General features: G+C 41.9%; 2 protein-coding genes across 4 annotated transcripts in view; one reads left to right on the forward strand and one right to left on the reverse strand.

The window, feature by feature from the left end:
- Positions 1-300: 300 nt before the first annotated feature.
- LOC134447910 (kxDL motif-containing protein 1-like) lies at positions 301-4,411 on the reverse strand. Its single transcript, XM_063197629.1, has 5 exons — positions 4,258-4,411; positions 3,952-4,054; positions 2,854-3,006; positions 2,701-2,747; positions 301-840 (listed from the first exon to the last, which is right to left on the reverse strand). Exons 2-5 carry the CDS (start codon positions 4,044-4,046, stop codon positions 599-601), a joined length of 537 nt encoding a protein of 178 aa, XP_063053699.1. The 5' UTR covers positions 4,047-4,054; positions 4,258-4,411; the 3' UTR covers positions 301-598.
- Positions 4,412-4,631: 220 nt separating this feature from the next.
- The window catches only part of LOC134447909 (cytosolic carboxypeptidase 2-like), a 46,900-nt gene continuing 24,129 nt past the window's right edge, over positions 4,632-27,402 (forward strand). For 2 of the 3 annotated variants that reach the window (XM_063197628.1, XM_063197627.1), the window contains exons 1-17: positions 4,632-4,752; positions 4,977-5,126; positions 5,589-5,774; positions 8,635-8,739; positions 8,976-9,123; positions 11,533-12,324; positions 12,712-12,865; positions 17,055-17,181; positions 17,313-17,413; positions 17,761-17,861; positions 18,148-18,208; positions 18,791-18,883; positions 21,414-21,464; positions 21,790-21,870; positions 22,343-22,396; positions 23,288-23,363; positions 25,728-25,898. In XM_063197628.1, the coding sequence (XP_063053698.1) occupies positions 5,048-5,126; positions 5,589-5,774; positions 8,635-8,739; positions 8,976-9,123; positions 11,533-12,324; positions 12,712-12,865; positions 17,055-17,181; positions 17,313-17,413; positions 17,761-17,861; positions 18,148-18,208; positions 18,791-18,883; positions 21,414-21,464; positions 21,790-21,870; positions 22,343-22,396; positions 23,288-23,363; positions 25,728-25,898 (2,380 nt within the window). In that variant the 5' untranslated portion in view covers positions 4,632-4,752; positions 4,977-5,047. The remainder of the gene's footprint in view (positions 4,753-4,976; positions 5,127-5,588; positions 5,775-8,634; positions 8,740-8,975; positions 9,124-11,532; positions 12,325-12,711; positions 12,866-17,054; positions 17,182-17,312; positions 17,414-17,760; positions 17,862-18,147; positions 18,209-18,790; positions 18,884-21,413; positions 21,465-21,789; positions 21,871-22,342; positions 22,397-23,287; positions 23,364-25,727; positions 25,899-27,402) is intronic. The other variant, XM_063197626.1, reaches the window with a different exon arrangement.

Raw genomic sequence — 27,402 nt, forward strand, 5'->3', positions numbered from 1 at the left:
GACCTCCTTGCCCATGATGCTACTGAGATTCTGATCAAATTAGAGTAGAAGTGATAGGAGGACAACCTTTCCTAGAACAAATATGTGATATAGAAGCATGATAAATATTAGACAAAATATTCAGGGATTTGTTTGTAATAAAAAATACGCGTTTTTTTCTTTACAGAGTGTACACCACACAAAATCGGGTGTGTGGACCTCTCTCTCTCATCTCTCAGAAGCAGACACACACATCATTTCAGGCGTCCACTCACTCCATTGAAAATAAATGATGCTCTGTGACAATAAAATCCAAAATTCAGTTGTCCACAACATGTTTTAATTAATTCAAGCAATTAGGAGTAGTACATACTGTACATGAAAACCTGAATGAGATGTGGTAGGCGGCATTTTCAGTCATGCTGTGCCATGTTGCATCAGTGCATGTCAAACATCAGTTATGCTTTTCAGAAAGATAATACTAAGCAAACCACAACAAAGCAGACTAAATCACCAAAAAGCAGCAGCATCAACCATCGTTGACCAAACGACAGTATTTTTTGCACAGCCACATCATTCATCACAAGAGTCCACTTGGAATAACCCTCTTATTCCCGTATTAATCTGGGCCTTCGTCCTTGAGTTCTGTTCCCGGGGGGCTGTTAAGGGTAGGAGTCTCTGGTTGCTCCTGTGAGAGGTCCTCGGAGCAGCGGCTTACGGTAGGGGAGACGACGTCAGGGGATGAGTCGCAGGATTCGGTGCTCTGCTCGGACGTAGCCGTGGTGGTGGTGGTGGCTACACTGGGTGGGACTGGGTCAAAGTCCTCGTCCTCATCCTCAAGAATAGGGGACTCATGAACAGCTGTTAATTAGAGCAAAAAATAAGCTGTTAATTAGAACAAGGGCAGAACATGGGCAGCTATCGTGTAATGCTTATGGCGTTGGACTGTGCATCATAGGGTTGCAGGTTAAATCCCCACCCTTACCTATCCCTTCCTGCCTCCATGGTTGAAGTGCCCTTGAGCAATGCACCCATCCCCTAATATATAAAATATATGCACACTGTTGCTGTTCCCTTATTTATTAACACAACATTTGACCTCACACAGTCTTCCTCAGTACACCTCACTAAGACAGAGAGAGATCAAACCTTGTGTTGTTAAATCGGTGAGCAGCAACAATGTGCAGATTTTTCTTCTTTTCTTTACATTTGCTTTGTGATCCGACAACTGTTTTAATTGGATGCGTGTGCATTCTAAGGACTACAATTAGAGCAAGATAATTACCTCCGCCAAGGAGGTTATCTTTTCGGTTGTATTGGTTTCTCTGTCTGCCTGACTGTTTGTTTGTTTGTTTGACTGTCAGCAGGATGACTCAAAAAGTCGCGAACGGATTTGGATGAAATTTTGTGGAGTTGTTGGACATGACAAATGGAAGTGATTAACTTTTGGTGGTGATCCGGATCACGATGTGGATCCAGAAATGTTCTATCAAACAGCTTCCTTGGCGGAGGTCTGCACTCTCTGAGTGCATTTCTCGTTCAAACTGTGTTTAAAACAGTGGTTCTCAAAGGTGAGTCTGAGGGGACCCCTGCGGGTGAGGGAATGTCTCAAAAAGTTTGAGAACCCCTGATTTTAAAGAGTGGAGAAATGTCATTTATATATTACCACTTGCTATAAACCGAAATGCATGAATTTGAGCTTGTGATTCGCAACAAGTGTTGTGTTGCTACAAGTGCAATGCAATCAGAGATGACACACATGGCAGGTAATAAGATGCATAATAAAGGAAATGCAGTGGTGGTTGCGACAGACTATCTGGATCCGTAATAACTTTTGACCCAGATGTCAGGGCCAACAGTGATTGGTCGTAACGTAAATGTTACACTTAACTTAAATCAATAGAATTTCATTAGTTCATTATCTGAAATTTGGATTAAGCATGTATGCATACATCTCTTCTCGTGATTGTGCTGCTCTCGCAGGAGAGAGGCTGTCCACGTGGTGGACCAATCATCAAAGTGTGTCACGGGGTCCGCAGGGACGACTGCACTCAAGAAGGTGAGATAGATTACTTGGCGTATTGGGCAAGATCACTGGCCATGGTGCTGAAGTACTGCCACGGCCAAGAAAAGTATATGCAGTAAACATTCTCGAGCTCGGGAGTACGGGGCGCCACTGAGAGCTCGGGCAGTATCTGCGCCTGCAGATATGTGCGAGCTCTGAGCAGACACCCCCCGATGGATGATGGTTAGAGAGCAATGGAGTGAGGTGAACTGAGTGGAAGGGACAAAACGCTTGACGAATCGATAGAACAGCGACGTAAGGGAGGCGAACGGGGAGGTGGTGGGTGCGAGCGAGAAAGAACATTTCTGACTGGAGACAGGTGAGCATAGAATAACTGCTGTACAGTTAATTAAGGAGCGTTCCAAATTCCAGTGCGCTGAAATTCCACCAAAGGATGGCAGAGCGGAGAATGAGATGCAGCAGTTCAAATAGGCGTGCCTATTTTTTCGCGCTGAATTCAGCCGAATGAAAGTTGAGTGGAGAAAAGAATGCAGGTGGTAAATTAGGCATGCCAAATTTCATTACGCTTCTCTCGAACTTTCGTTTTTAACAAAACGTGAATTTAGCTTTGACCAATCTCTGTGTTTCTAACATCTGGCATAACCACTTGTTACGGGTGCACCAGATAGTGTGTCACAGGGGGTTACGATACTTACTGCTGAATGCATCTGGATACTGCTTAGCAACCTTTCCCTTCAGTGCCCTGGAATAACACAAAGCAAACCCATCACCTTCAAGTGTTTACATCAACATCAACACAACTAAAAATATACCGGTATGAAAATGTACAAAACAAATGGATGAAAAACCTTATCCTGCGGAAAATGCTGTCTAGGTCTTTCTTCATCTCCAGTAGGGTTCGTGTGTGATGCAGGAAGTTGTCGTTCATCTGCTGAAGCCTCACGTTGGACAGACCATTGAAGTTGATCAGCATCTCATTGGTCTTCTCAAAGCGGTCCAGCCTGGCAAATGTGAGCCCAAGAGAGCAATATATTTATATAGATGAATTTTAGACCTTAGGCCTACCCTTATAACACACACAAGTACACCGCTTTTCTGTAGGGCATCCTTTAGAACAGTGATTCTCAACTGGTGGGTCGGGACCCAAAAGTGGGTCGCGGAGGGTTCCTGGGTGGGTCGCGGAGCTGTGATGCAATGCACTAAAAATGACTATGATGTTGAAGACAGAGTGAAACATGGTTAATAGGCCTTTTCCTCTCCACTACTTCATAAGACACATTGTATATCAGCATACAATGCAGATAATAATGCATATTATGAAATGTATGATAATATTTTTTATTATAATTGGAAGAATCTGACGGTGCGACACACAGTTTGGGTCACTCACAACGTATTGACCATGGCAAACTGACCCAACAAGACTATTCCAGTTGAGAACCACTGCCTTAGAACAGGGCTGCTGACAGCGTTGACTGGGCCCAGGTCAAAATCACCTCAAAGGGTCCCCCACCCAATCATTTAAATGAGGACCCAATTATGGGCCCCTCATCTCCCTGTGCCAGGGACAGTTACAGTTGACCTCTTAGTCCCTCACTTGTCAGCTTCCCTGCTTTAGAATATAAAGAACAGATGACTTTTGAGCAACTCATCACTTGTATTGGGGCAGGCATACACAGACCAAAAGTCAACCATAGGTAGAATATTCTCATGGGGACAACATTTCTCCCCACTCGATAAAAACCTGAAGAGACAGTCAATCATGCTGTTTTTTGACAGGAGTGAAAATGCTGCGTGTGTGCAGACTGCTGCACAAGATCGGTGTTTGTCTGCTTGTGCAGACTGACAGACTGCTGGTGATTTTGTTATTCAAATACTGCACAAAAAGGAACAGAAGCAAGCATAATGTTAAATAATCGACTAGCAGAGACACAAAAAATACTCACATATGTCGTTGTGCTTGAATGATGGCATTGACATCCTCGGAGTTGACCATGCTAAGCATCCTCCCACAAAATACTCCCGAAGCTGTGGGGTCCATTGTAGCCACTGTTGGAATAATTTGTGTAAAAACGGGTATTGAAACGCGACGGTAGGCGACTTGGAAAACTTGCTATTGTTCTGGCTGGAGCTAACATGAAGGGCTAAAGTGAACTGCTAACGTTGGCTTAATCTAGGTATACGGTAACTGCAAAGCAGTTACACATTTACACCTGGAGAGTAGTCATGCAAACGGACAGAGATTTTGATACCTCTAATGTGTTCCTAGTCGTAGCGTAAAACCGTTCAGTCGACAGCTTGTGAGAAATTCTTGTTGTGGTACCAAAATGAGCAGCAAAACACACTTCCTTCTTCACGTGTCACGTGGAGTCTCGTGGTCATGTGACACAATGTATGACATCGTTCTCTGCTTGTATTAAAATAAATAAATAAATATACATATAGAATACACACAACAAATATATAACTTGGAGTGCAAAGATTTTTTTCGTATCATTCAAACAATTCAAAGTTATTATTTTTCTAATATCCCGAATAAACCAGCCGCTTTTACTTTGGTACAGCACAGCTTGCTCACTCAGTTAAAGTTGCCATGGAGATATCACACCTGACCCGACCCCCAGTAAAGCATGCATGGCTGACAATGGTAAACAATGGCACACTTCAGAATCTTTTTTCCCACAAGCTGTTCATTGTTGGCATCCTTGAAATATGATACAAAGACGTCTGAATGACATCACATTAAGGTATTAGTACACAGGAAGCATGGTTAAGAACTGACACAGCTAACACTTTTCTGTAGGCTAAGTTTGATGCAAGGATTACGATGTGTTGCGTTAGCTTACTGTTCATATCTGAACTGCCACGACTGTAAATATAAACAGTTCAAATGCACTTTTTTGCGAAGTTCCATCACACTGTGTGCGGTATTTGGTTCTTCATGGAAAGGGTGAAATGCATCTCCTTGCAGGCAAAGCACAAGATAGTATGAAGATCGAAAGCTATGCTCTACCAACTGCTCTGTAAACTCCTCAACCTGCTATGAAGATGAGGTTGAGGAGGACACATCAAGAGGACATACAAAAGCGTAAAGCTGCAGGGAATGTGAACAAAAATCAAGGTAGTGCTTTCTAAATAAGCTGCTCAGGGCATAACCTGAGATGGCAAGAGTCAGGTAACACAGGACATGCTGTGGCTTCAAAATCACTAGCATAGAAAATGCATGTAGTCTGAAAATGACTTCAACATAGCATGCAGTTACAGGTAGGGTTGGCACCTGTCTGGGAAAAAAAAAAATCCTGGACATTTCTTTCAAACTCAATCGACCTTTTTGCTTGTCCACAATGGTATCCTTCATTGATTGTCCAGGAAAGGTTTTTTTTTTTTTTAACATGACATTAAAATCCTGGTCCTGGACTATCACCTGGACAGGTGCACTACTTACAGGTTACACATATTTAGCAACATAAGCAGGCTTAGGCCTATTTTACATGTGTTAATTTTTGTGTAGTTTGTTTTGTATGTCCTTTTGGATGGCTTGAAATGTATGTTGTGGCTCAGGTAAATGTTTTTTCTGACACAGATGCCATTGATGCTGCCCAGCTACAGCCCAAAACAACTCAGGTTGTTTTTGAGATCCAGTCGGGACGTACAGTGCCTCGTCTTTCTGAACCCCGCCACCTGTATGGCAGCTCTGGACATGTGTGTCAGACCCTGTCTCGTTGGCCAAAGGAGTGTGAGGTGATACAGGAAGAAATTAATCATATTGGTGAGGAAAAGGTACAATTTTACAAAATGGAGGGCGATGCGCACATTCTGTAGGTGTACAAATATACAACACAAATGGTACACAAAAACAATTTTATAGATCAGGGGTGGGGAACCTTGGCCTGGGCGAATAGCCGACTGTTGACTCCGTCAATCAGTCTGGCAAAAGCCATGAGGAATCCGTCTCCGTGGACGATGGGAGATGGTCTGATCTTACTCTATCATTTAAATTAATTGAAGATCCAAACTCAAATTAAAACCCATATTGTGCTTTATTAGTATGCCTGTTACGTTATAGCGTTGCAAAAGCATACAAATAACAAAACGAAAGTGTGAATATAGTTACCTTAACCAATCAGTAACGGAGCTCGCGGGTGAGTTCTACGTCACCACTCTCAACTGTTTGTTGATTGGCGAAACACTGAGAGAACCGAGCTCGAGGCTTTTGCCAGACAATGTGCGGAGCCAAAATCTTTGGGTGGAGTACAGAGGATGGCGTCGCGAGGCTAGGGGAACCTATGTCTCGAGGGCTGTTTGCGGCCCTTGAGGCTGTTTTATCCGGCCCCCGATGTAATTTTAATTTTATGCAGCTTCACATAAAATATGACATATTTTGTAAAGGAATCTTAGAATGTTGCAATACAAGTTAGTTATATTCAGGGGACCTAGGGAAGGTGGGGTCTCTTTTAAAGCGATGGTTCGGAGTAGAATCACCCTAATGCCATTTGAACCGTGACACCCATCCACCTTTACACCTGAAGTGTTTTCTGCCGCAGGCTTACATCAACAGAGTTGCCGTGTTATTCGATGTTTATTCCGGATAGCTTGACTCAAGCGCATATGGATCCTGGGCACCGTCTCCAAACTTTCCCCACAAAAATAACATGTCATGACACCAAACTTCTACAGTATAACAAATGTGGTTTGTACTCACAAAAAGATGAATTTGAAACTTTGTACATAGTCCAGGAGTTTATTAGTAACAACACACGAGACGATTAGCTTTTCTGCTGCTAAACATCCGTCCACGTCACTTCCTCCAGCTGGGACTGTCCACAGCATGGCATAATATTGCCGGAAGCGATTGTTCTAATTTCTCTGCAGATAGCCAGATAGAACCAGAGAAATTAGAACACAACGTTATCATGAATTATTATATGGTTGTGACGTCATCTGTCGAATGCTCCATTCATTTCAACGGGGCTCCCCAACGTTCGGACGTCTGTTATTTTTCGATAACGGACGGGTTGGTCTATAACAGACCGCTGTCAATGGCAACAAGACTTTTCACTGCTAAAGCGACTTTTCATCAAGACTCTAATCAGCTGCTGTGATAGACAGCACCCGTTGTCCTGGCTACCGCTGTCAATGGCAACAAGACGTTCACTGCTAAAGCCACTGGCTTGTATACAAGTCAGTGGCTAAAGCGAATGTTTCATATCACTCCGCAGGGGGTCCGGTCTTTTGTCACTCTAATCAGCTGCTGTGATAGACAACACCTGTTGTCCTGGCTAGCCTACCTAGCTGTTGCCTAGCGGTGTTCCACAACGGCACTGTTTTGTTTTGCGCAGCAACAATCTTAACATTAAATAGGTCTAAAGAAATGACCCCGCATGTGTGAATCATTTAAGTATATCCATATAATAAGCGGGTTAACTTTCGGCGAGTCGGTCGCTTTGTGGAATAGCAGCACTTCAGAGAGAACAAGACCCCTCCGCTCCGCGTCGGGGTCTAAAGATTCTCTCTGTCGTGCTGCTATTCCACGGTAGCGACCTTCTCGCCGAACGTTAACCCTTACATAGTAAACTTACCTCCACTGTTCCTGTCGCCGGTGGCCCCACTCGTGGAATGGCATATTTTTTTAGCTGTAGGCCTACTCTCACTCGCTGCACCCTGTTCTCATTGACAGTCCTAGGTTGGATGAAATCGTCCTTGTCGAAATGTCTACTACAGACACGATAGCGCTTTTTCTTCAGCGTCTCGACCGGTGTCGTAATGTCCATATTCAAAACAATCATCCACTGCTGTAGAAGTTCCTGGTCATCATGTCTGTACGGCAGTTCATGGAAACTTTCTTTATTGTAAGGTTTGTGTTTTAGTCCACAGCCAGGATATATGCACGAGTGTGGCATCGTCTTCTATTTATTAAACGTGGTAAAATTTAAATCCGAAGTGGTTAATTTCTAGTTGTAGCGCAAGCTGTCTTTTTGAGTTTTCCTCCTTCCGGACTCACGTGTATTTGTTTCCATCAACAAATTCCCAGCTGGAGGAAGTGACGTGGACGGATGTTTAGCAGCAGAAAAGCTAATCGTCTCGTGTGTTGTTACTAATAAACTCCTGGACTATGTACAAAGTTTCAAATTCATATTTTTGTGAGTACAAACCACATTTGTTATACTGTAGAAGTTTGGTGTCATGACATGTTATTTTTGTGGGGAAAGTTTGGAGACGGTGCCCAGGATCCATATGCGCTTGAGTCAAGCTATCCGGAATAAACATCGAATAACACGGCAACTCTGTTGATGTAAGCCTGCGGAAGAAAACACTTCGGGTGTAAAGGTGGATGGGTGTCACGGTTCAAATGGCATTAGGGTGATTCTACTCCGAACCATCGCTTTAAAGGTAGCTGCCTTCAATATAGGCCTAGGTCTAAAGTGCAGGGGGCAATCCTGGTTTGTGGTCATAGTACCTCCCTCGGAGGACTTTTACAGCCCTCGGATGAATTTGAAGTGGCCCCTCGGTTGAAAAAAAAGTTCCCCACCCCTGGTATAAATTAATACAGTATGTTACGTGTACCCTCATGTGCAGTCTCATATATATTGTATATTGTATACATTATTATTTTTAATATTATTTTACAGATTGGGCACCTTATTGTCCGGAGCCGTTTTGGTCTCCAAAATCCTCTGAATATCCCCAGATCCCCTTTACGTTGGGCGGCAGGCTTGTTTACCATGCACCAGCTGGTTAGTCCATACTCTACAATATAACCATACACTGATTAAAGTTATGCAGTGTAAAATTATTTCATAAGCAAGTAATGTTCAGTAACCTAAAACCTCAGACATGCAGTACTTAAATACTAGCTGACTGAGTGGTCTTCGACGCTATAAAAAAAGAAAAAGAAACACTTACCAGTAACATCATAAACGTAATATTGTCACATTCCTGCAGGTGTATTTACACATGTACTACTTTATAGGTAAGGAGAGCTACTTCTCGGGTTCTCGTGCTGGAGGATGTCCATGTGCCGTTTCACAAGCATCTGAAGCACCATCTGGGCCTAATGACACCACGCTTGTCTTTGAGGGGCGATTCGAAAGTGGCAATTTACTGTCTGCGCACAGAGTGTGAGTCAGTCTGAATTTTAACATTTGGGCCATAATTTTACTGAAATTGTTGAGATGAATGTTGATCTTGGAGAACTCAGAACTGTAATGAGTCATTTAACCCATTTTGTCCTAAGCCCTTTTTTGGTAAGGGTGCCCTCTGCCTATCAAATCCTAAATATCTCAGCCTCCGAATCACATACAGACATGAAGTAAGTTACATTTAAAATCTAGAACCATGGGCGTAATTTATGGTAGGGACGGTAGGGACACGTCCCCACCAATATTTAGCCCCCTACTGTGTAATCACGACCAGTGTTGCCGGTAACGTTGTAGTCGCACTACTTTTTTTCAGTAACGAGTAGGCCTAGTCTAACAACTACCATTTCAAAACGTCAGATTAAAGTTACTTATATAGGCCTAAAACACCGTGCGTTAGTATTTCTGGTACATAGGCCTGCCTACTTTTTGTTTGAAGTGAGGAGTTTGTGGTGACGCCTGAGTAGCCTATAGGCTATGATATGAAAAAAAAAACGTTTTATGATAGGCCTAAGAAACTTTTATGAAAGGCGATAGAGGGATAACTTCGCCCTGCCATTAAATCAGATTGTGGTGAAATGTAGTAGCCTAGTCCTACGTATAGGCCTACAAACGGTTCTGAATCTTAATTAGCCGAATCGAAAAGTTGTGCCGACATCATCTGCAATTTCTAATTCATTAGCCTATTTGGGTGCAGGGACCCGAGCTTATTTAGCCTATTTAAACTACCGTCGAAAGGACGGGCAGGCTTCAGAATCTTCAGTCTTCCTTTTAAAAAAAATCCGTCGGACAAACCTCTGTTAACGCGACCCATGTGGTAAATGAAAGAGTTCCTAAAGGAAGGCTACACTTCGGCAAAACATTTCCCTTATTTCATATTAAATTAACCTGACTTTGTTTTACAGGCTATTTAACTGTAGGACTACTTGAGTAGCCTAGACTAATTGCTGCGACTTGGTTCTGATCTCGCTGAACATCCAACGCGGCTGAAATGGAAGCCTTCTTCCATGAAGAGTATGTAACCAACATCATTCAAAAATCGCAGATAGGCCTACACCTACTCATTGTGTTGTATTGCATTTCGGTCATGTAGAAGGGCTACAAAGCTAACTGGTATGTTGTAGCATTAAAATTCGCCTACAACGTGACACAGTTGGTGCGCAACTATGTGGTGACATCGCTGGGATTTCTGTCAAGACGCGCTGCGCAAAAACACTTGCACGCGCACGTGTGTAGCCTGTAGGCTGCTATGATGCAAACGCAGCTACAGGCAGGGAGAAAGCGAGAGATAGGGAGTTAGCCTATGAGAATGTGTTGTTTTGTATGTAGGCTACAACAGTCCACACAGCATCGCTAATTTTGGAGGATAAAAAGGGTCAGTCGGCACCGGAACCCAAAAAAAAATTCTAGGCCCGGTCTTATTTATTTTTTATTTAAAAAAACATGCAAGCTTATTTCAAGAAAAGGTTTGCAAATGTCAGTGTCATTTTTGTTGCTGTTAAAATAGGCCTAAATGTCAATAAAGTGAGTGGGCTAGGCCTATTGGCAGAACTGGTGATCATTTTCATGTTAGGCAATGCCACTTTGCTGACATTTGAACCCAAAGCTACTTATATGTTATTGGTAACAGTCTCTGGAGCAATGTTGTATCAGAACTAGCTGCTTTGGTCAATTTCACTCCAGTCATGGATGGAGGTGTAAACAGAGGTAGCCTAAGGGTGGGATTTAAGCCTGCAACCGTGTGATTGAAAGACCAACTTCCTAAGGAACGCTCGTTGACATATCATCTGCTCATTGATATAACATCTGTGTGCCATGAACTTATGATTGGTAATCAGCCCCCCTCCACACACACACAGGCACAATGAAAATGGTCAAAAATCATACCCCTCTAAAACCATTGAGCTACATTCATTCATAGGCTAATACATTCACATATTGCGTTAAAATTGTACTTTTAACAACTGTATTTTCTAAATTTTCTCGGGGGAGAAACCACAGAACCCCACACCAATTTAGTGTCCCTACCAATGTCAAAGTCAAAGTTACTCCCTTGTATAGAACCTTCATTTTGCACTAGTATACTGTTCATTCAGCTCTAACATACCCACATTTTTAATAAAACATCTAAAATCTCAAAAGCCTGAATGCAGCGTATATGTGTCTCCAGGACACAATGGGTTAAAAGGCTTTACTACCATAGTAGGCTACTACACTTCTACGATATTAAACAAAGTCTTCAGTACAACTTGGTCGTTGCAGTCCTTGTAACAGTAAATTTATAAAAAAATCTATTTTTCTCACATTAAGGCCGGCTTGCATGTTCATCTGTTTGTCATGTTTGTCAGAGTTACTGCATTGAGATTTGGTTCACCTCTACTTTCATTCCAGTGGGGAGTTTGCCTATGAGCTCACACTCAGGACAGACATGTACACCAAAAAGCACACACAGTGGTTCTACTTTCGAGTGAGGAACACACGTGCAGGAATCCCTTACCGCTTCACCATCACCAACTTCCTGAAAGCCACCAGTCTGTACGAGAGAGGTCAGAAGCCCCTGCTGTACTCTGAGGAGAGGGCCCGGGTTTTCGGAGTGGGCTGGTACCGCGTGGGTCAGGACGTGTCCTACTATCGCAACGGACGCTGCCACCTGGGCCTGCCCTGCTTCTCCCTCTCCTGGATGTTCAGCTTCCCCTACGACCGAGACACCTGCTACCTGGCACACTGTTACCCGTACACCTACACCAAACTGTGGTCTTACCTCTCCGCCATCGAGAACAACCCCAAGCTCTCCTCGTTCTGCAAGGTCCGGACACTCTGCCGCTCGTTGGCAGGAAACCTGGTGCCGGTGCTGACGGTGACGAGCCCCACTGGCAAGCCAGGTGAGTCGGAGGAGGCTGCACACAAGCCTGCTATTGTGGTCACTGCCCGGGTCCACCCAGGCGAAACCAACAGCTCTTGGGTCATGAAGGGCATCATTGACTTCTTACTGAGTGACTCATCCGATGCAAAGCTGCTCCGCGACACCTTTATCCTCAAGCTGGTCCCCATGCTGAATCCGGACGGCGTGATTGTGGGAAACTACCGTTGCTCCCTCACGGGACGAGACGTCAATCGCAGCTACACCTCCAGTCTGAAGGATTCCTTTCCCACTGTCCATGCACTGCGGACTATGGTACATCGGTAAGCATTGCTTTATTACCTATGTTAATTTGGGTTTACACACTACTGCGTAGGGTGCTGACTGTCTCCCTTTGGAATGTTGGAATGTTATTACCAATAGCAATATTAAGTATTAAACGACCACAGTGAAGGTGTTGGTTACACTTTGTTGTGTTTGATTGTGCTATGCACACGACTCATTTGACCTAATCAGCCAAAGCATATATTATTAATTTGCATATCAAAATTGTAAGAAGCATTATGTGATTATTAGATCAACATTTGGTACAATTGGTCTTAACCATTATTTACCATAAAAGTGCCATTGCTCTTTGTATCAACAAACTTTTAGATGCTGATGTTCATTTTTACACATGATATTTCCCTTGTTCCCTTATTCCCCTTCAGGTTGTGTGAGGAAAGAGAGGTGTTGTTGTATTTTGACCTCCACGGACACAGCCGTAAACAGAATGTCTTCACCTACGGCTGTGAGTTGGCGTCCGACCAGCAGATGCATGAGCGCGTCTTCCCCTTCATGCTGAGTAAGAACTTCCCTGACATGGTGAGCTATGGAGCATGCTGAGACCTCGAAGTGTGTCAGCCTTCATAGTCACGGCCAGTGATTGGATACTCTTTGATGAACTCTGCGGAGTATCCAATCACTGGCCGTGACTAAAAAGGCTGAAACACTACCAAGGCTCATACACTTGACATTAGGAAATAGTGATTGCCTCTTTTCGTTGAACAAATTACTCAGTTGTTTTATTTAGCTATTTCAGCTTCTTAGTCATGGCCTATAGCCTCTTATCATCCTTCTGGCTTATTTCAAGGCTACAATTCAGCAATATTGCCCACAAAAAATAGGCTACACTGAAAAAATGTCACATACATACTGTACTGTATATTTAGGCTATTTGTCATGTGGGCATGTCTGCTCTTCTAATGAAATTCTAAATATAATTTTGTTACAATAAGCCTGGCCTTGCCATAAGCTTTTTTCGGTAACACTTTATTTTAGGGATACATTTATTAGCACTAATACAATGTTAATGCCTGCATAAGTACCTTGTAAGGCATGTACTAAGCAAACGCTAAGGCCTACTAGGTCCTTACTACGGTTAAATTGGTAATAAATCCCTTATTATGCATGAACAAGACATTTGTGAATGGGTAGATGACGTGACGTGTAAATTTTGCTGTCGCAGGCTCTTAAAATTAAGTAAATTCATGCTTTCAAAATTGTCAACGCTTTAAATGATTAAACTAATGTCGTTGTTGTGAAAAAGCAATGTGTAATAAATACAGAGCTTAAATAAGTATACTTAATTTTGAGTCAAATGTCACATTTGTCCTATGGTGTGACTGAGGCAAGCCTGGTTCTCCATATTAAAACATTTTTAAATAAATAATCAAAGCTCAGTCATTTGTCTAAACAACCCTGGCATGTTTTTCAAGGTGTCTATTTTAGCAAGTGGCAATGCTTAATTTTTTCCCTGTTTTTCTGAGACCGTATGGACATATGAAACTTTGTCGCAGAAAATAATGTCCTGTGGTGTGACATCATTTTTTGGTTAATTCTGTGGATAATTATCTATTGTTGAAGCTCCAGCGGTACATAAATTGTGACTTTAGACCCTTAAGAAGCCAATGGCAAAGGTGGATTTTAGATTTTTCTCTCAGAGTTCTTCAGTCAATCAATTATGTTTTGCTACCACAAGATGTATTAGTTTTGTAGTCCTTTGGTGTGACAGCCATAAAATACATTTTGACAATAGTGTATATTTTTCATATTTTTTTCTTATGTACATGTATGAAAATGCATCTTACTAAAGGTGAAATTGTATTTCAGTTGACAATGACATGGCTTTAAATGAACTCAAAAGCTCAGAAGTCCTATGGTGTGATGGTAAAAGTCCTATGGTGTGATGGTAAAAGTCCTATGGTGTGACACTTTGGAGTATCACACCAAAGGACAAACAGGTCACACCAATGGACTAGATATTTGAGAAATAGCTTTTAAAACAACTGGTAGTACATATTTTTTTGTTTTGTTGTTTGACTAGATAAATATTGTGTATTCAAATTACTTATTCCTTTATTGGCCTTTGGAATTTATACTTTGATGCATTGTTGATGAATATTTGCTGTTGATTTTAGATACTGTCAAATTATATAAAATGTCATTAATGGTGCTTTGAAACCATAAAATATAACGGTAACAGTGAAGGAAAGATCAGTGAGAGAGTATATAGAGGAGTATAGATGAATAAAGTATGCTGTGGAGAGCTCAATATACAGCATAAATGCGTGCTGTCCAGCTTGAGATACCAAACAGGCACTGACCACTACACACTACAGGTTCAATGGTGTGACAGTCATAGCATACCTACAAAAGTGTGATGGTCATGCCAAGGTCACCCTTCAGTATGAGTCTTATGAGCTCTGCAGGTTACATTCAATGACCGCATGGCTGTCATTAAGAGTTACGATAGGCTGATAATCGACGATTCAAAGACTTATAAGTGTAAAGTGTAGGTCCATATTGACTACAACATGATCAAAAGACAAAATAATCATGTTGATATATTTGTTTCTGGCTCAGTTTTGCATTTCTGTCCTTTAGCGTGACATGAATGTCCTACGGTGTGACATGTTTTAAACGCTCAAATATTTGTTTGAGCTAAACAATATGTTTGATAAACACTGAATATTGCATTAGGGAAGAACAAATTATCATCCCTGAAAAGTTAGTATAAATTCTGACAATTTTGAACATTTAAAAGAAAGATATCCCTGTTTTTCCTCGAAGGTTTCTAATAATCTCACATCTAATGGGGAAAAAAATACTTAAATGGTAATTTCTCATTAAATTCAGACTTTAAAAAATTGCAATAAATATGAAGAGTGTAACAATGTTCATAAAACTCAATCAAGCCATTTCTACATTACTTAATATATTTATTTCTTAACGTCACACCAAAGGACATATTTTCAGCAAATTGCTTTATCAACGTAAATAAATAATCAATGAATAGACCAACATTGTGACCACTTGGATTTTTTGAAAGATTAATTGCTGCACTACGTAGACATATACTTTTTTCCTCATAAACAATGTTTTGTGAAAAAAAAAGTTTTTTGCTGCCTATCCGTCATCTACCCGAATACATGCCTTACAAATGTTTTATTTTGCTTTGTACATGCCTTACAAGTTACTTACACAGGTACATTGTATGTATTAGTGCTAATAGATGTATCCCTAAAATAAAGTGTTACCGTTTTTTCTTGAATTGTCATTTCCCCACTGTGGGCCTACATGTACAGTACCTGCACATTACTATAAGATGGCTTGGTAAGCTACACCATTAAAGTGATACAGAAGAAAACACAACATAGGCACACACAGGCTCTGCAGTAGTATGCTAAAACTATTATTCTGTGTTAAAAGTTTACCAACCACTTCTATATGTCACTTGCATTTGGTTGGTGGCTGGTGTTAATTTCCATCCCTGCTTTCATCCCTAAAAGCTTTTATGTATTGCAGAGTAGATTTCAACTGCTTTCCATATATATATTTTTGATCAAATGTTTTTTTATTTTTCAGATATATACAAAACAAACAAAAACAGCTAAACAATACACACATATTTGCCTCCCACCCCACCCACTCCCATGGCGACCCCCACCCAAACCACCCCGGATCTCAGAACACAATACCAACAAAACACAAACAAACAAAAAGACATCAATGAAAATACACTCACCGGCCACTTCATTAGGAACACCTCTCTAGTGCTGGGTTGGAGCCCCTTTTGCCTTCAGAACTGCTTGAAGTGCCTGCATCAATACTCAGGTAGGCTGTGGCATTCCAACAAAGATAAATTGGTACTAATTGGCCCAAATTGTGCTAAGAAAATATCCTTATTCCATTATATCTCCAGCCTGAAACGTTGATGTAAGGCAGGGTTGACCCATGTTTTCATGTTGTTGAGGCCAAATTCTGACCATTCCACCTGAGTGTTGCAGTAGATATCAAGACTCATCGAACCAGGCAACATTTTTCTGATCTTCTAGTGTCGTTTATGGTGAGCCTGTCCAAATGGTTGCCTCATTTCCCTGTTCTTAGCTGACAGGAGTGGCACCAAATGTGGTTTTCTGCTGCTGTAGCCCATTTGGTTCAAGATTTGATGTGCTGTGCTATCAGAGATTATCTTATGCATACCTCGGTTGTAATGAGTGGTTATTTGACTTAATGTTGCCTTTGTATCAGCTCAAACCAGTCTGGCCATTCTCCTCTGACCTCTGCCATCAACAAGGCATTTTTGCCCACAGAATCGCTGCTCACTGATTTTTTTTCGTACCATTCTTTGTAAACCCTCGAGATGGTTAAGTGTGAATATCCCAGTAGATCAGTCTTTTATGAAATACTCAAATCAAGCCCTTCGGCACCAACAGCCATAACATGTTCAAAGTCATTTAAATATCCATTCTTCCCCATTATGATGCTCGGTTTGAACTGTATTAGATCATCTCGACCATGTCTACATACACAAATGCATAGAGTTGCCACCATGTGATTGGCTGATCAGAAATTTGCCTCAATGAACAGTTGTAACAGGTGTTCCTAATGAAGTGGCCGGTGAGTGTATATTACGACATTACAACACTTTTGGTGTAAATAAAGCACAAGGCTATATTTTACACAGTACAGTACTGCCATTACATTATGTCTCTCTCCTCTTCTCCTGCAGTTTTGTTTCGAGAACTGCAAGTTTAAGGTGCAGCGAAGCAAGAGTGGCACTGGCCGCGTCGCTTTGTGGAAACTTGGAATCCCAAACAGTTTCACATTAGAGACTTCCTTTTGTGGGTCAACCATCGGTATGTGACTTAAGAAAAGCAAAACACTTACAAAGAAACTGTATTGTCAAAAAAAACATAGAAAACTGTTTGTGGTTGGTGTTGATCTAGTTCCCTTAAAGGGGTCCCATAAACAAAACGTTCTGTTGCAGGCCATCGTAAAGGAACACACTTCAGCATTCGGGACCTGGAGGACCTGGGGGCGCATTTCTGTGATACTCTTCTGGACTACTGTGACCCTGACAGGACCCAGGTGTGTGTCTGTTTGCTCTACACATGGTGAAAATGTCACTTGTGATTAAGTAAATTGAGCACTCTTCTGCTGTATAGACTAGACTTTTCCTCAATTAAAAGAGTTTATAATGTATATAGTGTGGTAGAGTGCACTTGACACAAAGAACCCATGTAATAAGTTCATCTGATCCCAGTATTCAGTGGAATCGGATTTGACCCTGTACATTTTGAATCCAAATTACAATTTAAGTGTTTTTGAATGCAAAAAATATTTTTGAAATTGAAGAAAAAACTGTGATGTTTTGATGCTTTAGTCAGTGGTAGGCAGTAGAATAACATACTGTATGTGAAACATCTTTTGTTTAGTACAACATATGTGTCAGAGAGCTGCAGGAATCCCTTCAACAAGACGCCAGCCTCATTCTCGCCTCTTCTGAAGCAGGAGCGCCACCCAGTGGTGATGGCAGGTAAGTCCTGCAAACCCTACTGACTAAATACTAAATCAGCTTGCATTCGTGAATGTTGTTTTTTGTTGATTTTTTTTGCACGCTCTATCTCAGTAATTTTCTGTGGCATCAATATGCTTATGTTTATTTTATCTTGATTGATTTTACAATCATCATTTTACTTTTCTTTGCTATCGTCTTTCATAAAGCACATTAACCTACCACATGAAATACATGTAGTTGTGCCTTGCCTGGCTTTCGTGAGAGGGCCAGGTAATGAAAGCTGATGTTTTTGATTGTGTTCCAGCACCTGTGGTTCAAACAGCTCTGATTCTGATGGACCTCCACACCAACTTGAAGCTTGTAAGGTGCAGCATTACACACAAGCAAAGAGGACGCACACTGCCTTGAGTTTCAGGATGTTAAGATTTATGGTCACTATGATTGTTTAGGGATGATGCCGTTTTCTATAATGGTACAGTACTCTTTAGTTCCATAATATATCCTCATTTATTGTACTCTATGTTTACTGCAGAGGTGTCAAAAGTAAAAGTAAAAGTAAAAAAAAGAAACACAGTTTCCTTCCAATACAAGTTACTTATCTGAGTAACCAGTAGACCTGTGTACTTGTCTTACGATTAGCTAACTCTGCACTGGTTGGATCAAGTTTGTGGTGGGTCCTTGTTAGGTTTTCAGTAAAAAAAACACAGTCTATCTCTCTCATGAGGTACAATGGAGTAAATGATGTAATAGCTATGCAATGTCACGTGCCATTGTTGTAATTACACCACAAAAGTACTTTTACTTTTACTTTTGACACATCTGGGTTACTGTCTCTGCATTTGTGCAATTATGAAAACACCTGTTCTGGTAGACTTTCAGCTCAGCTGAGAAGTATTTGTGAATACCTACCCAAAATCCCCTTTGGTTTCTCTCTTTGTCTTTCCTAGGAGATGACTCGTAAGAAGTTACTCAAGTCCAAGAAGAAAAGAGACTGCTCTTTCCTCGCACGACAAAGAGAGGACACTGCTGAGGAGACTAAGGTGATGGTGAATATAGTCAAATAACACAAAAGGGAATTGCATTCACTTGCATCCACTAATATACCCAGGGATTAAAGTTTTCCGTCGCTATGACGGATTTCCGTCAACTGGATTTTCGTTTGGACGGATTTCCGTCCTTATAATTCATGTCAATTAATTTACAATTTTTACTTTCCAACTGAACTCAAATCGAGAGCACTCCTGGCCATGAGAAGGGGACGAGAGGTGTGTTTGGTGCACGGATTTAGTTTTATACTCCAGCACCGGTTGTGTCATACAACAGATTCACTCAGTAGTTTTGAGCCATCCCCTGGTCTTCCGTGTTCCAAAAAAAAAAGTACACCAGCGGTCAACAATTCGGTTGCGGCGCAGCGCGAGAGATTAAAAAATCAAATAGCAAACATTGTTGCTGACCGCAGAAAAGAAAATGAGTGTAATACTATGTCTTTAAAGTGCAATGACAATCATTAAACGGGTTGGACTGATATTCCAATATGGGCTAATAATGCGCATGGAATGCATAGCTGGAAAAAGGTAGGACACGTATGTTTCCATTATCATTGCACCTGCCGCGGCGGATAGTTAGAAAAAAAAAGAATAGTTTACTTCGACTGCGCATGATGTCCTTTTCATGAAGGGTTTTTCTTTTAAGCATTGTGACTTTTACTAACATTATTCATAGCCCCAATGGGACGGCTATCATTGGCAACTAGCTAGAATATACCATGCGTAATAACATGCTTTTCATCCTCAAAGTTTAGCGCGTTTGACTGGCTACGTGTAGAACTAGCTCTAGTTGTCTTTCTGACAACGGATAATTTACAGTCTCACCTGTAATCATAGCATATTAACTTTGTTGTTGCCGATATATTTAAGAAATAAGTTGTAAATGGGTTGCATTTTACAGGGGTCACGGAGGCTATCCCTGGCAGAGCCAATATTTTATGCCACGTCTTGTTCTGGGAAGCAGTTTTTCTCATGGGTGGTCAATAATTGCCGTTTCGGTGTTTGTTTCACTTTCAAGGCTTGTTGTAGGCTACTCTGTGATGCTATTTTTGCTAACTGGAATAGTGTGCAGCAACAGTTGTGTGTGCTCGTTTTTGAGTGGCTCAACGTATGTGCCCATCTTCTCGGACTATACGCTTCGTTTGAGTTCAGTTATTTGCGCAGTGCGCACTCAGGACTGATAGGTGGGTGATTTGTCTTGATTCGAGTGGAAAGTTGCGCGACAAGCTTGGGAAAGTGTGCTACTTTTGTTATATAGACGTATGTCTGACTGTGTCGTGTCTGCTTGCGTCGTGTCAGCTTGTAGGATAGAACATGAGTGCGTGTAGGAATCGGGGACGTTTTTTAAATCAATGGTAAGCGTGTGCCTGGCACCGCACATCGAGAAGCAAAAAAAGTACCGGTAGCCATAGGTTTTCAAAACGGTAGAATACAAGAGGTAGACTACCGCACCCTGTTTGTAAACATCAACAAGTTATTTGTAACAGGACGAATAGTGAAAAACATACAAAATAACCAACTAGTTTAAATGTCAGAAATACAACTGCAAGCAATGCGCACCATGCTTTCACCAGAACAGTGTTTGCCCATTCTGATGGGAAAGACAAAATATAGCCTACTACTACAACAACAAAATAATGGAATCACTGTATCAACGCATTGCAATTCCAAGTCAATAATTCTGTGATATCAGCTAGACCATTTTGAAGCAACACTCAATGTGAATCCATTCTGCATAATGTTTGTGAAACAATTCATAAACAATGGGTAGAAAAATAAGAGGAAATAACCAACACGTGCCCCAAATTGCAGTTCAATGTTTGCAGTCTGATATAGTATCCATTATCCCTCCATTCTCGGCCAGTTCTAGTCAATCTGGTGGCCTAGGCCTGCCCCCTTTCCCTCTTTCCTTTTTTTGTATTTAGAAATTGGCATCTGTAAACATAGCATAGCATCTGATCTAGTACCTACAGGTACATTCATATTGAGTGTGCATATAGGCCTACTGAGTGTATAATGAATATTCATTACCTCCGCCAAGGAGGTTATGTTTGTTAATGTGAAGTGTAAAGTGTTATGTTGGTTGAAGTTCTGATTTTGTGGCACTTTTTGGTATTACTGGCGCCCTCAATACATAGGCCTATTCTGCTCCAGGCGACTGCCCTGTCTGCTTATGCCTAGTGCTGGCTCTGGCACCATTCCTTGCATAAAACCAGTGTATGTTTCGTTATGAGGGCAGAGCCTGGCTACATTGGTTTTCGTTGGGTTACGGAGTGATACTCGATCGGGTGCCTAACCGGTAAAAAAGTTCAGTCAGATGACTTTTTTTTTGCTTTAATCCCTGGGCCCGTGTAACATCACCATCATTAGCTGGCATATTGATTTTCTGTGTTCTTGAGTGGTATTTTGAAAACAGCATATACACACATACACGGCCGTTCTCTAATATTTTTCAAACTATAATGCAAGGAAACACCACTTTATTCATATTCTGTTAAAGAAGTACCCTGTTTTTGTCCAGTAGGTTGTTGATGTCAAAGAAAGCCTTGGGAAAGACAAATACACGCTTCAGCCTGTGAGTTAGTCCTGATGACATCCAATTTTTATTTTTTATTCTTCTTTTACCAGGAAGTGGTCCTGTTGAGTTACAAGCTCTTTTTCCAGGGAGTCCTGGCCAAGATGTGTTAACCCATTAAGACAGGCCGATATCAAATTGCTGTTACCAGAATGGCAATGACCAAGTCGTAGTGCATTACTTAAGGCCCTGTTTTATGTCATAGTGTTGTAGTACTATGGTAGTTAACTTTTCAATGACTATTACAGCGAGCCACTGGAGATATCACTCAGATAGATCCCTCATCTTTGTTTGTATGCATGCCCTCGAACATACCTCACTACAGCTGCGATTGACTCAACATATGCTGCCAAGAATAAAGGAGGACCCAGAACCAGAACCTGAACCCACTGATGCCACACAAAAGGTGATCAGTGGACACATGCCATGAAAACAAGACATTCTTTACATTTCATTTCACAGAGCACAAGAAGCTCAAACACATTTGAGTGTGAGAGTGCGTCAGGGTGTTCACCTTTTTTTCTTGGTGTTCATCGGGTCTCTCAGACTTGTGCCAGATAGGAAATCCGAGGCACTCAAGGCATGTAACCAAATAAATAGTATAACCTTTGCAATCTTGGGTGCCTTGATTTCCTGTCTTACATAGCAGAAGCTTTTATCTAAAGCCACTTACAAAAAAACCCAAATTTTATTTATTTTTTTGTATCGTAATTTCTAGGTATTATGAAAGCGATTGCACTATTATGAAATACAGATAAACTTTTTGTTTAATTGTTATTTAGAATGTTGAAACTTATAAAGCTAAGTTATGCTTTGGTGAAGCTCTTATGGCCTGAGTGTCTTTGCCAGTGTGTCATGTTGTCTTCTCTCCTCCACAGATGTCTGTTCAGTACCTGGTGTTCGATGATGAAAAGGGGGCGCTAAGATCAAAGGTATTACGTCGAGGTTGGCATGAGATCCTGTCTCCCTAATGGGAAAAGCGAAGCATTACATTACATTACATTACATTACATTGGTATTTAGCAGACGCCTTTGTTCAAAGCGACTTACAAGGAGAAGCATAAAACAAAGCAGGCTTATTTATGTAGCACATTTCATACACAGAACGGAAAACCAATGTGCGCATAATATGTCAATTACTGACTTGACCTGACTTGACTACCACTCCTAGTCACACCGTTTTCAGATAATTAAACTAGTAGATTAGTGAATAGAGCCGGAGGAGATGCTATTCATGGCAGAGTGTTCAATTTGCTTAAGCCGCCTTTGGCACCCATGCATACTGTATGTCCTGCTGTGCCTCTGACTGCATCTTGGTAGTTTTATGTGACATCACATGCCATTTCAATGGACCTGAAAAAAGACCCTTTTTCTTTTGGATTGTGGGTTTTTTGGTTAGTTTGTTTGATGTTTGTTCAAATGTGCACTGTGTAAGAGGCTGGCCAGAGTAGGTATTGCAACTGTGCTGTTCAGTGAAACTGTGCTGTCTCCTACCAAATCTGATCTTTTCATGAATATCTACTAATTAATCAACTAATATTTACTAGTATGACTCAAGTACAGTAAGTATTTCAGCTAAAAATACCTATTTCTGGAAATTCAAAATGGCGGCCCAGGGAGAAGATCCTCCTTTTCATGTACTGTATGAAAAGTGAAATTTTCCAGTCATAATGAATCCTTAGAATTTGATGGTGGTGTTAAGTACCGGTATTCATGAAAAGGGTAACATTAGTGAATGGGCAGCATGACTTCTGGAAATGAACTACAGGTACTAGAGATATTACACTGTGCACCTTTAATTCTTTCCTTGTTCTTGTTTGCAGTCTGACTACCTGCGGCACCTCATGTCAGGCTACATAAGGAGCAGGATGCAGCTGGGCCTGGGCACCACTCTTAGAGGTACAGTAGAGTAGGGTCAACACCAGGGTCTCCTCTGGGCCTGGGCACCACTCTTAAGGGCTCTGCATACTTCACGTGCGCATTTTGTCGCGTGTGGCGCGAGAACCATTAATGACGTCATCACTTGCGACAGACTATTCATACTTCAGAAGGCTTTCGCTCGCATTGTCGGAAGTGCCCTCTGCTGTTCATGAGAGAAACGGCAGTATCTTTCGCAACTTGCAGCGTGAGTTCTACGGATGTATAAAATAGAAAGCCAAACACGGCTGCTGTAGGGCTACTGAACGTCTGACTTGTGACTTACCACATTGAAACATATATTTTTTGTTGTAGCCTACATTGCCAGATCATTCCAAGACCATGTGAGAGCATTGTTCTGGCGGCAGAATTTTTAAATATATCGCCGAACACAACGTGCTTCTGAACAAAGTAAACAATTGTTTCACTGAACCACATTTAAGAGAGAAGATAAAATAACTCTCTAGGACATTTTATTATCCTCAAAATGAGGCATGATCCATTCTGTAGTAGCCTACAGTAGTTGTAGCCTCTCTTCGCAACTCCTGCTTTGTCTGCCTACCTGTATGGTCGCTGGTGGCGCACGACAAGTTACAAAATATCACGTGACGGCGCGAGTGAGGTCGCGAGTGAGGTCGCGAGTGAAGTATGAAGGAGGGTAGCGCCAGTCACGACAAGTATGAATCCCCCTTTAGAGGTACAGTAGAGTAGAGTCTACACCAGGGTCTCCTCTGGGCCTGGGCACCTCTCTTAGAGGTACAGTAGAGTAGGGTCAACACCAGGGTCTCCTCTGGGCCTGGGCACCACTCTTAGAGGTACAGTAGAGTAGGGTCAACACCAGGGTCTCCTCTGGGCCTGGGCACCACTCTTAGAGGTACAGTAGAGTCTACACCAGGGTCTCCTCTGGGCCTGGGCACCACTCTTAGAGGTACAGTAGAGTAGGGTCTACACCAGGGTCTCCTCTGGGCCTGGGCACCTCTCTTAGAGGTACAGTAGGGTCTACACCAGGGTCTCCTCTGGGCCTGGGCACCACTCTTAGAGGTACAGTAGAGTAGGGTCTACACCAGGGTCTCCTCTGGGCCTGGGCACCACTCTTAGAGGTACAGTAGGGTCAACACCAGGGTCTCCTCCAGCACTTCATTGTTTAGGTGGCCACCTTGACAACAACAAAAACCTACCACCTTGACTAGGTGCCCTGAAAAGATAAAGCTTTTGTGTTTTGTCTAATGTAATTTCTAAAGTTAGCCAAAAGTTCACACCATTTTTCATATTTAACAGCACAATTATGATAGTGATGTGTTTCTTATACCAGCTAACCCCCGAATGCCTTGACTAATAAAAGTCCTGTGGGAAACAATGAACACTAATACCTAGTGGTGTGGATCGGCACTGCCCTCACAATCCGATTCGATCACGATTCTATGCGATCCGATCTGATCCGATTCAATTCTACAATGCATTGCAATGCATTACATTTCTACTGAAAGCAAAGCAAATGTTTAATCAGTCATGATGAGGCAATACAAGTCAGATACTGAGCAACAATTTATTGGCTGTTTTCTGCATCAGTCTGTATCTGTCTGTATCAGTCTTGCAATGTTTTGAAGTGCTTTTATTTAATTTAACATTCATTTGCTCCCGAAATATCCATGGAAGTAATTGAAACTTAAAAAAATTGCCGGATCGATTCTGGAACTTGCCGGATCGATTCTGGATCGTCGAAGCCCCGCATTGGATTGCATCGCCGAATCGATCATTGTTGACGCCACTACTAATACCTCCAACACACCAAAAGAGACAAAAGCTTCAAAGCGTCTCTGGAATATTACAGAGCAAGAGCCACACGAACGACATAGGTGACAGACTTGAACCGCTAAAAGCAGAATGTTAAGCATTTCGACATTCTGTTCTGTGCGACATTCTGTTCATTGGCTGTTGTGGCTGTCGCCGAACCACATCATGAATCATTATCATGATTATATAATTGCTGAAGCTTTGCTACAAACTTTCATTCATATAACTCAAATCTCTTCTTGCTGCCCAAATCGTTTTTGTGCCATGGACGTGATATTCTTTTTCCTACATTCTAATCACAAACTATGAATTCTATTCTTCTAAAATGTTGATGGAAAGACATCTAGCGCATTAAAGATACAAAATTAAATGGGGCCAATTCATTTGTTAGACTCGTTCTGATGCAAAACCAATCAGACACTGGAACATTGGAAAACCGACATAGACATCTTATATTGCTAGAAAAATAATTTGGACGGAGTTATTGCACTTCAAAATTTGATGGAGAGAGGACTTTGTGTGTGTGTGTGTGTGTGTGTGTGTGTGTGACAGGTTTGGACCTGGGTCCTCTCCATGTGTGTGTGCAGCCAAAGCCGAGTGCATCAGCTCTCAGGTTGACCCCCAGAGGTCCAGGAAGGGGGGCTGGGAGAAGCAGCAATGCCCCTGGCCTCTCTCATATGGCCGCAGGAGACAAGACGACTGGTCCTGCTTCGCCTGCTCAATGTGAGTATGGGCTCGTTCATGATGACGCAGGAAGTGGCAATCTGCGCTGCGCACATGCGCACTGCGAAATTACAAAATCCTAACCAGAATGGCAAAGTACACATCTGCATGCGGCATCAGGAACACAGCCTTCCATCTTATCTTCACCCTCTCCAATTCATGCTGTAGCCGCTACACATGATGTCATGTAGAATATAAATGCTACTCTTGTATTTTCATGCTGAATATTAACACTATTGAAGTACAAATGCCATTTGTTGTTGTAAGATTTTACTGGCCACAAGATTCAAGATTTTACTGACCACCCTGTTGTTTATGACTAGCAACTATCAGTAAGAAAATAACAATTCATCTTACATGTACAGTGCCCTCCATAATTATTGGCACCCCTGGTTGAGATGTGTTTTTTAGCTTCCAATTATTTTATTTTTTTTCTAAATAATATGGGACCTTAATGGAAAAAAAGAGAAAAATCCAACCTTCAATACAAGTGCATTTATTCAGTGGGGAAAAAATCCCACATAAAGAAATAATTATTTGACATCAAATAATGTGTGTCACAATTATTAGCACCCCTGGTGTTAATATTTTGTACAACCCCCTTTTGCCAACAAAACAGCACCTAATCTTCTCCTATAATGTTTCACAAGATGGGAAAAGACAGAAAGAGGGATCTTCAGCCATTCCTCTTTGCAGAATCTCTCTAAATCATCCAGAGACCTGGGTCCTCTCCTCTGTACTCTCCTCTTCAGCTCACCCCACAGGTTCTCAATGGGGTTGAGGTCAGGGGACTGAGATGGCCATGGGAGGAGCTTGATTTTGTGTCTGGTGAACCATTTCTGTGTAGATGTGGCCATATGTTTAGGGTCATTGTCTTGCTGAAAGACCCAGTGACGACCCAGCTTCAGCTTTCGGGCAGAGGGCAACAGATTTTGATTTAAAATGTCCTGGTATTTCAAAGTATTCATGATGCCATGCACCCTAACAAGGTTCCCAGGGCCTTTGGAAGCGAAACAGCCCCACAGCATCACTGACCCACCCCCATACTTCACAGTGGGTATGAGGTGCTTTTCAGCATGCGCATCTTTCGTGGTACGCCAGACCCACTTAGAGTGTTTGTTGCCAAAAGGCTCAATCTTGGTCTCATCTGACCAAAGCACACGGTCCCAGTTGAAGCCCCAATACCGCTTGGCGAACTCCAGACGCTTGCATTTATGATTGTGAGTGAGGAAAGGTTTTCTCCGTGCATGCCTCCCAAACAGCTTGTTGGCGTGTAGACAGCGCCTGATGGTTGATTTGGAAACTTTGTGACCCCAGGATGCTACCATGTGTTGTAATTCTGTAACAGTGAGCTTTGGAGATCTTTTGATTTCTCTTACCATCCTCCTCACTGTGCGTGGTGGCAAAATAAACTTGGGTCCTCGTCCAGGCTTGTTTACCACTGTTCCAGTTGTTTTGAACTTCTTAATTATTCCTCTCACAGTGGATATGGGCAGCTGCAGTT

This window comes from Engraulis encrasicolus, chromosome 4 (assembly GCF_034702125.1).
Source record: "Engraulis encrasicolus isolate BLACKSEA-1 chromosome 4, IST_EnEncr_1.0, whole genome shotgun sequence".
In the NCBI taxonomy this organism is placed as follows: Eukaryota; Metazoa; Chordata; class Actinopteri; order Clupeiformes; family Engraulidae; genus Engraulis; species Engraulis encrasicolus.